General features: G+C 33.7%; 1 protein-coding gene across 1 annotated transcript; it reads left to right on the forward strand.

Moving 5' to 3' along the window:
- The first annotated feature begins 5,987 nt into the window (after positions 1 to 5,987).
- On the forward strand, positions 5,988 to 6,875 carry LOC127078441 (uncharacterized). Its single transcript, XM_051018895.1, has one exon. The coding sequence runs from the start codon at positions 5,988 to 5,990 to the stop codon at positions 6,873 to 6,875; it is 888 nt and encodes a 295-aa protein (XP_050874852.1).
- Positions 6,876 to 10,452: the final 3,577 nt, after the last annotated feature.

Here is a 10,452-nt window from a genome sequence, read left to right on the forward strand (position 1 = left end):
AATTTTCATTTGAAGCTTCCTTGGACATGTAATTTTGTGGTCAAAAACTTTCCATTTTTGGAAACTTCCATTACAAGTCACTTTCTATTTTTGGCAATTTTTGTTTTGACTTTATTTTCTTCATTCTTGAGCTTTGCAATGTCAAATAACACTTGTTCCAACATGAATGAAGTGTATCCAACTCTCTCCTACCTCCAAATCCACAAAATCAAGCACAGTTGACCACAGTTGACTTTTTCAACTGATAGATGAATCTGGCAATGCACTGATCAATCTGAGCCCCAATCTCCTGATGAAATGGCTCAAGGGTGAAACCCTAGCCTCAATAAGCTCAATAAAACCATGAAATGATCCCCATATCCATCATAGACCCCATCTCCTAGCCATGCCCTGATTGGCTCAATGCAATTGATTAGGGTTGACCAGTGGTCAAAACCCTAATCTCAAGGAATATGCTTCAACACTTGATGATAACAACACCATGATGATGATGTATCCTTTCAAACAAGATGAAGACCAATCTCCTCTGAGAACCACAAAACCCTAATTTGGACCTCCACATCCTCAGATGATTAATGATCCAATCCACTGAAACCCTAGCTTGCACATAACCTCTTCATCTTCTGCTCAAGACTTGTGAGGATGACTTGCACAATGTAACCACGTGATATGCAATATGCAATGCCTAAAGACCTACAAATGATATGCAATATGTTATGCTAGTCCCAAGAGAGGAGGGCAAATTTTGAGGTGTTACAGATTACACCTCTGAAAAGTCTTTAATTTTGAAGGATGTCATGCATACTCCTGAGATTATAAAGAGTCTTGTTTCTGGTTTTCTTTTGAATAAGGAAGACTTTAGTCAGTATATTGGGGTAGATTTGTACACAATCACTAAAAATGACATTTTTATGAAATTGCTATGTTTAAGACTTTTGTGAATGAAATTGAAATTCAATTTAGTAACAATATTAAGATACTTCCGAGTGTTAGGGGCATTGAATATTATTTCAGTTTATTTAATGAATTTTATAGACAACATTTAATTGTACATGAAACAACTATACCATATTCTCCTGAAATGAATGGTAAATCAGATTGAAAGAATATAACTCTTATTGAACTAGTTGTTGCTATTACATTGAATTCTGGTGCTGCATCTCACTGGTGAGGGAAATTCTATTAATTGTATGTCCTAAATGGAGTTCCCAAGTCAAAAAGTAAGTTCTATCCTTATGAGATATTAAATAAAAGACAACCAAACTTGTCTTATTTAAGAACTTGGGGTTGTCTGGCATATATCAGAATTTAGGATCCAAAGTGAGTTAAACTCGCTTGTAGAGCCTATGGATGTGTATTCATTGGGTATGCAGCAAACAGTAAGCATATAGATTTTATGACCTAAATGCTGTAGTGATCATAAAATAAAATTATGTTGAATTCTCTGAAGAAAATTTCCTCTCAAATCGAGAAATAGTGGGGGGCATTGAATCGAGTCACATTCTTGTGATAAGAACCACAGAAAGCAACGACGAAGTAGAAATAAAACTTTGACGAAGTAAAAGAGTAAGAGTTGCTAAAGACTATGAGCCCAATTATGTTATTTATAATATAGAAGAAGATCCAATAAATCTTCCAGAAGTCTTGTCATCTCTGGATGCAGATTTGTGGCAAGAAGCTATTTATGATGAGATCGATTCTCTAGAATCTAAAATGACCTTACACTTAGTAGACTTGCCTCCTGGTTGTAAACCAATCGTTTGTAAATGTGTTTTGAAAAAGAAACTAAAACCTGATGGAACAATTGATAAGTACAAGTCTCGCCCTGTAGCCAAAGGTTTTAGGCAAAGAGAAAATATAGATTTCTTTGATACTTTTTCTCTAGACACTTGAATTACACCCATTAGGGTAATTATTTCAATTAATTCTATTTATAGCTTAATAGTATACTAAATGGATGCTAAAACAACTTTTTTTTAAAACGGTGACTTAGAAGAAGAAATCTATATGGACTAACTGGAAATGTTTGTAATTCATGGGAAATAAAACAAGGTCTGTAAGTTAGATACATATTTGTATGGTCTAAAACAAGGTCCAACGCAATGACATGAAAAGTTTGATAACTTAATAATATTGAATGGGTAAAAAGTGAATGAAAGTGACAAATGAGTTTATTATAAATCTGAGAACCACATTTGCACTATCATATGTCTCTATGTAGACAACTTACTAATATTTGAATCAAACCTTCATGTAGTTAATGATGTGAAATCATTGTTGTTCAACAACATTGATATGAAAGACCTCGGAGAAGCGAGCATGATTCTTTCTATCAAGATCACGATATCCGAGCAAGGAATTTCTTTGGATCATTCACATTATGTGGAAAAGATCTTAAAGAAATATAATTACTTTGACTGTAAATCTGCGAGCACACCATATGATCCAAGCGTGGAACTGTTTAAGAACACTAGTGAAAGTGTCAGACAAACAGAATATGCAAGCATCATTAGCAGTCTTAGGTATGCCACTGATTTTACTATATCCGACATTGCATATGTCGTAGGATTGTTGTGCAAGTTTACTAGTAGACCAAGTAACAAGCATTAACAAGCTATTGAGCGAGTCATGCAGTATCTTAAAAAAGTTATGGATATCGGTTTGCATTATCATATGTTTCCTGCTGTATTTGAAGGATACAGTGATGCAGATTGGAATATCTTATCAGATGATTCCAAAGCAACTAGTGACTATATATTCAAAATAGCTTGAGGAGTTGTATATTAGAAATAAAAGAAAAAAACTATCCTAACTCAGTCCATGATGGAGTCTGAGATGATAACATTAGTGATTGCTAGTGAAGAAGCAAGTTGGTTAAGATGCTTGCTAGCTGAGATCTCTTTGGGAAAAAATCTATGCCAACTGTGTTGATCCATTGCGATAGTATCGCAGCTATTGCAAAAATTGAGAACCGATAGTATAACAGTAAGTGACGTCAAATAAGAAGGAAATACAATACTGTTAGAGATTGAATCTCTAAAAAAGGTTGTAAGAGTGGATCATGTATACACTAATGAAAATTTAACAGATCTTTTGACGAAAGGATTAGCTAGAGAGAAAGTCCATAATACATCAAAGAGGATGAGACTAATGCCTATAGAGAAATGAATTTCCCATGATGGTAACCCAACCTAAATGAATGGAGATCCCAAGAAATATGTTTAATGGGTAATAACAAGTTGTGAGTAATATGAGATTATCATGCGAGTATAAATAAGTAAATCATGAATCGTGAAGTAATTAGATGATGAGATAATAGAAACTCTTAATGAGATCTATACTGTGAATGAAGGAGTACATAGGCTACATGAGTACTCTTGATAGACTCACCTATGATTGTGGAACTAAGACCGATTCCTATGAAATTTCGAGGCAGAATTCCTATAACATTCACTAAACTAGGATACACGTGCAAGAACATTAAAGCACAAGCTACTAGAATACACCTGAAGAAAAGGTTGTGTGTGGGTTTGATGTCTAAGATAGAGTTCAAGACAATTGTGTCATTCTTGTTGAATCAGAATCCTACTTGCTACGCAAAGGTTCAATTCGTAGACATCTTTGTTAATGCACAATCTTAAGAACGTTTGACTTTACTTCTGAAACATTTTTTTAAATTCAAGTGGGGGATTATTGGAACATTATGTCAATATTCAAATATAGGGAGATGAATTTGAAAAAATTTCTTAAGTCAAATTCTACATTGTGTGTTAGTTGAAAAAATTTCATAGTCCCACATTGCTTAGATGAAATATATTTTCTTTCTCACTTTATTATATAAGGAAATTCCTTGTTTCATTTTAAAACACACAAAAAACTTATTTTGAGTTTTTCCTTCGTTACACTCATAACTCTGCATCTTTCGAATTGTCGAAACGCCAACTTCTCCCCGTTTCTTTCTACTCGTTGAATTTTCCGAGTATTCTCTCTTTAGAGAACTATGTTAATTTCTCCTAGTTTTAGGTGAGAAATTATCAAGTAGAAGATTGAGATTCTTTTTAGAGAATTATTCGAAATTCTTTTTGTTTGAGAAATCATTGTTTGATTGAGAAATTATCAAGTATAATTTTTGGATTCTCTTTAGAGAATTATTCGAAATATTCTCTTTGTTTGAGAAATCATTGAGCGGTCAAATGACCATTATTGAATTCTCTTTGGAGAATCATTAGAATTTCTCTTGATTTGAAAAATTATCATGACCGATAGTTATACCAGATACTACGAGTGGTATTTATACCATATTCGAATGGTCTTTGTATCATCAGAGGGTGTGTTTCTAGACTGATTATTTACTGTTTGCAAGTAGTGATCGTACAATATAGAACTCGATTGTTTTATCCTGGCATACGGTGTGGTAGTTTGACTACTTTGCATACTTTTGGGCCGTGACTCGACCCGGTAATTTCTTCTCTTGTTGATTTTCAATACTGTGAAACCAGAAATGAGAAACTACAACTCTCCATGAACCTTTATGAATTCATTTGTTTCTGATTGTTGAGAATTCCAATATATTTTTTTAGGAAGCACCAACTATGAGATTTCTGATTATTTATTGTGTTACGAGTCCTTTTAGGCCAATGATAAGCAGCAAGGAAGATTGCATTTCCATGATTACGATATTTTCTACTTCTTTTAAGATACTAAGCATTGAATAAAGTTTCATTGTCTTTTTTTTTAAAAACTATCAACTCATTTTTCATTACTTTCAAGTTTTCAAGAGCTTTTGCAATTGCCTTCCTCATTTTTTCTTCCTATATGTCAAGTATTTATCACCCTCAACTGTAATTCCACTTTCCACATCTCTCTTCCTAAGAATAACTGAATGAAGTCCATGCAAGAGATCCGTTGATTGCACCGTACAATCTTTAACTGTATTATAAATCTCCAAGAGTCTCATAGACCCATCTAATACTTCATCAACCTGTTTTTCGTGGCAATGATTGCTGATTGTCAATTGAAGCAGCTTATCATTGCTTTCTTGCAAATCCTACATGCCATTGAGTGTTTAAGTTATTGAAGATGATGACCAATAAACAGTGACTTTTGTTGATTAAACTCAACTAGTGATACAGTTGTGTGTGGTCCATAGGGTGAACTGTTACTGCAAGTATGCATAGAGCTTTTGGGGTTTGTTTCTACCACAACTGCAATTTTTTCTTGTCATAAAATAAAGATAGCTATAGTAGTGTATATATTCTTAATATATAGCAAATAACTAGAGGGGACAAGAACCAGTTTTTATTTATTTTCAATTTCCACTATTACTACAGCAGTGTTTGCTCAATGTTGGTTCCCAACTCATCCCTCAATTTTAAATTTGGTAATCACGTGAATATAGCATCTTCCATAAGATATAATAAAAACTCAAATTGTAAACTCTTAGGGGCATGCATGTGATGGGTGTGCATGAACATGGAAAATGGATCATGTGTCTGTAGGATGAGAAGCAATTCTATTTATAAATAAATAACCTGTTAAGATCGTTTTTGATCTAATACATGTGTATGAGCAGATCAAGGATTTCTACAGATACTTAAATGGATGGTGTGATTTATGTTCCTCCAACTGAGACACGCCTAACAATACTGCAGTTGTTGCTTTAGCATCACAGCAGTACTGCACACGTGCAAATGGTTATGTTTCTTTTTGTTTCTTATTAAAACACATTTTAGGTGAAGAGTTTGCATTGAAAATGTTATAATCATGCAAATGAGACAGAGTATGAGTTGGAGAGATTCCATGGAGGAGACACATCTCTAACTTTTATGTAATTATGTCTGAATTCAAATCTCGATTAGTTGGCCTCATTGATTTGTGATTCCTTATGTAGCCTAACACCTATAATATATATTGAGAAGATGCCAATTGAAAAATAATTCGACATTCATATCAAGGCATCTCTTTTTCTTCTCTTAGAGCAAAAAGAAATGGCAGTTTCTTCTCCTTTGAACACAAAATCCAATCTCCATGGCCGCTCAATCAGCTTGCCATCTAGACCACACCCCCTCATTCTTAAATGCAATGATCATTTGGAGACATTATTAAAGTCTTCAACTGAAACTTCCTCATCATCCTTACTTTGTCATAAGATTGATGGCTTGCGAGATTTGATTGAGTGTGTTGAAAATTTGATTCAGCTTCCACTAAAACAAGATGCACTTATCCATGAGCATCAAGAAAATCGGGTAAATAGCCTCTTGGATGGATCCTTAAGGCTACTTGATGTGTGTAGTGCAGCGAAAGATTCTGTAATTTATACAAAAGAATGCACAAGAGAACTTCAATCTATCATAAGAAGAAGAGGAGGTGGAACGGAGGTCACTGCAGAGGCTAAGAAATTCTTAACATCCAGAAAGGTTGTGAAAAAGGCCATCTCCAAAGCCTTGACAAATATGAAGGTTAATACCAAAAATTGCAACATGTTGTCTACAAACAAAGACCATCAAACAGTAGCTTTGATTAAATTATTACAAGATGTTGAAGTGGCTACACTTTCTACATTTCAAACAATACTGCAATTTATCTCAGGCACCACACAATCAAAGTCAAACAGCTGGGGTTCCATTTCCAAGCTAATTCAGCCAAAAAGAGTTGGTTGTTCACAATTGACAGATGAAAGTGAATTTGCACAAGTGGATGTAGCATTGCAGTCTTTCGTATTTAGCAAGACTAGGAAAGTTGAAGGCATCAATGATCTGCAAAACCACTTGGAGAAAACGGAGTCATGCATTCAAGACATTGAAGAAGGACTTGAGTTTCTGTTTAGGCGTCTAATCAAAATCAGAGTCTCACTTCTTAATATCCTCAACCATTAGTTGAATGTAACAAGGATCAAAATTTTGTAGTGATATAGATACATTTGTACATTAAATTATGTGTAAATGCATAGCAATAATAAAGGGATACTTTTTATTATTGTATATGGTCTAATAGGCCTAATATCCATGATAGAAGGACACTTAGTTACCAATTATATCTATGAGTGGTTAGAATTGCCTTTAACACTCTCACTACTTATGATAGAGAGGTGTTCAAGTGGAAGTATAAGTTCATAAGAACTCGATTTAAAAGGCCAATATATAGCTTTTCTACTAGGATATCTTCAGTGTTATGCTACTTACAAGATATCAGATTCACCACATGTAAAATAGCCACGAGCATTGGCCAGAACCCATGGGAAATGGCGAAACCTATTGCCAAACAGACTAATAATAGCTAGAATGTTCTCATCTTTGGAAAGCAAAAACAGTTGAGTGTGAGACAATCAAATACTTGCACTTTTCAAGTGGTTCAAATATCAGGAAACATGAGACTAACTCCTTATTTCATTTTAAGATCCTATGATAAAATTGAAATGAGTACATCAGGCAGTTTGAACAAAGCAGTGAGACCAATGTTGTTTGATTAACTTGGTTTTGAAATTAAAGTGTTTGAATCTCTATTGTTGCTCTAAGTGTTTTAATTTTGGTTTACATATTGAATATTGGGAAAGATGTGACTGACATTGTGATACACATCTTTGTACATGTTCCTAATGGAGAAATGTTGGAGCTTTTTCACCTCAACTTGTTGATGCTGCTACATGAATACGTTGTCATACACATTGTGTCAGGAATTATGTTTGACATATGTGCGTCTGAAGAACAAACAACCGCTACTGCAATATTATAGCATGTATTCTTGTGTTCTTCTTATCTAGTACATGTGCCCATTTTGAGAAATCTAGGAGTATATGGTGATATGATGATTTGCAAGAAAGACTATTGCTTCCGACTGATGTTTATAAGAAGTTATGTGTTGTTGTGATCTTAAGCTCATACTCATGGCTGTGATTAGCTAACATGTTTTGGTTTCGCTTCACTCTGTTATTTATGTATGAAGAGTGTCTAGAACAATTTGCACAACATCTTGTCTGTTTGCAGGATTTGCTGCTGACAACTTGTTGAGCAAGATGTTTTGACATGTTGTGTGACATCCTGGCCCATGAGTTGTTCATACTGCTCAGACTGAGTTGAATAATATCTATAAGAAACTTGTCGAGCAATATGTTAAGCACATGTTGTTTGACATCTTGGCGTGAGTGCTACACCAATTGGATTCTCATGCATTTCAAATTTGTTTCAAGATTTGTTCAGTCCAAGTTACTGCTAAAGTTGTTTGACAAAAATTTTGGTTGTAAGCAACGTGGGGTGCAATGTGTATGGAACATGTTATGTCACATCTTTGCACACATGCTTCTCTTACTGCACTAAAAGTTCGCTTCAGCATTTGGTTAGAAAACCTGTATTATTTCTGGTATGATGAGAAAATTACTTTTGGGAGAAGTTTCTTAATTCAAATCAGTTTGGAATAAGATTTTATTAATCCATAAATTTGAAGAAAAGATTTAATTTGATATGCTTTGAAGGAAGATTTTATTCAGTTTTTATTTAATACAGGATTTGCTAAAATTGATATACCAAGATATTGATTGAAGTTTTAATTAAACAAATATTTCATGAAGATATTTTGATTTTTGGGTTTGCACTTGTTGAAGAAATTTCCAATCTCAATTAAAGATGATTTAAAGTGTGGTTTAATTTTTGCAAGAGATTTATTTTGAATCGTTTATTTGAGAAGTTGGAATTGAGATGTTTATCATGTAAAGATTTTACTGTGTTACATGGAGAGATGTCAAGGAAAATGTTTCACGATTTGTGAGACATCTGTCTCATACTGGTTACAAAGATCTCAATCTTCCTAATAAATATTTGATTGATCATGTGTATTTTTTGAGGATGTAATCTGAATCAAATATATCAAGTATAATCAAGAGATTAAGATTTATTCAAAGAGATCGATCAAGATTCAAAATCATCATTATTGAAGATTGATCTTATGTGCTTTTTAGAAGTCTAACCAATTTCATGACCTAAATCCTTATGCGCTTTTGGAGTTGAACTTTTGTGGCTATATAAGGAGCTCATCTCCTTTGTGGAGACTAGGACCTCAAGAGTAAATATCTACTCAGTGAGGAAGATGAAAAATCCTCGAGTGAAGAAGAAGCATCAAGCTTTGAATAATTAAGTCATTTGGTTGGAGTTGTTTGTGTTATTTATGAATAAAGATGTTATAATTGTTTTTGACTGTTGTATCTAGGCATGTTTTAATTTATTCTGTTCATGAGTTTGTAATCCAGTTTTGGTGTTTGTGATTCTGCAAATGTCAATGGTCCATGCTTAGTGGTATTTCTTTATTTTCACGGCTTTCCAAAATTATGGAAAAGGGGGGAGTAATGGTGTGTATGTGCTATGGTGTGAATATCTTACTTCATCTGCAATGGATGTTCTAATGTGTTTGTGGATATAGTTTACTTGTGCTCTCACATGCTAGAACATTTGGCATAACATCTGGCCTTCAACTATGTGAACATATATGTGATTTTGTGCATGAAATGATTGATTATGTGCCTATGGGAGAATTGTAGTTTTGTTTTGAGTGTGTAGCCACTACCATACTTATGTGTTACTTCTATTATTGTTGTTTGATCTGTTTGTTTTGTTTGTCGTGTGCTTAGGATGTTCAATTTTTTATATTTTTAAAGAGTTACCCAATCACATCTTGTAAGTTTTGCAAGAGTTGATTTTCCAAAACTTTGTCAAAGAGGAAGAGTGTTGTTTCTTTTGATTCGCTGCATTATGCAAAACAATATGGAGTGTACAAATTGTTTTAGTTAAGAAAGCACACATGTGGTACACGATGTTCCAGCATGTATGCAACATCTGGCCCTTGTCAGTAGGCCACTGTTGTTGTTGTTCTGAGCGAATTTTCAGGATGTGTGCAATGAGATTTGTCGCTATCTTTTAGCAATGTGATTAGTTAGATTTCTTTGAAAAATTGAATGAGATCAAATCTATTTAATTGTATATTTATATTTAAATCAAAACAACTCAAATCTTTTGTTAGAGGTTTATGAAAAACAAATCAAAACAAAATCCTCTATATATCTGGACGTGATCTTAAATCTTATGCCCATTAGAGAAAAGCCCAGAAGTTGCATTTCTATTTAAGGAGACACAAATATAATGTTTGAAGTGTTTGCAAGAGTTGAATATCTTTGTGTTAGAGTTTCTATTTTAACTCATTTATTTGTGCACCAACCTAGCACCTGCATTCATATCTAAAGACATAGAGATTGGTTTGTTAGTTGAGTTGTAATTCAATAATCCTTAAATTGATTATTGAATTGATCACTAGGGTTATTGATTTATAGAAAGTGAGAGGGATTCTCATATTTAGTGGGAGTCCTAAAAATAAAGACGAATAATATTAAGAAGACGGGCATTGAACAAAGGTTGTTCATCTAAGATACTTTGTACTAATACTATTGAGAGTGAATTTCCTTTATTCGGT

The sequence above is a fragment of the Lathyrus oleraceus genome, chromosome 5 (assembly GCF_024323335.1).
Source record: "Lathyrus oleraceus cultivar Zhongwan6 chromosome 5, CAAS_Psat_ZW6_1.0, whole genome shotgun sequence".
Lineage (NCBI taxonomy): Eukaryota > Viridiplantae > Streptophyta > Magnoliopsida > Fabales > Fabaceae > Lathyrus > Lathyrus oleraceus.

What these genes read in the sequence shown, in the direction of transcription:
- LOC127078441 (XM_051018895.1), top strand. Translation starts at nt 5,988, where the DNA reads ATGGCAGTTTCTTCTCCTTTGAACACAAAATCCAATCTCCATGGCCGC.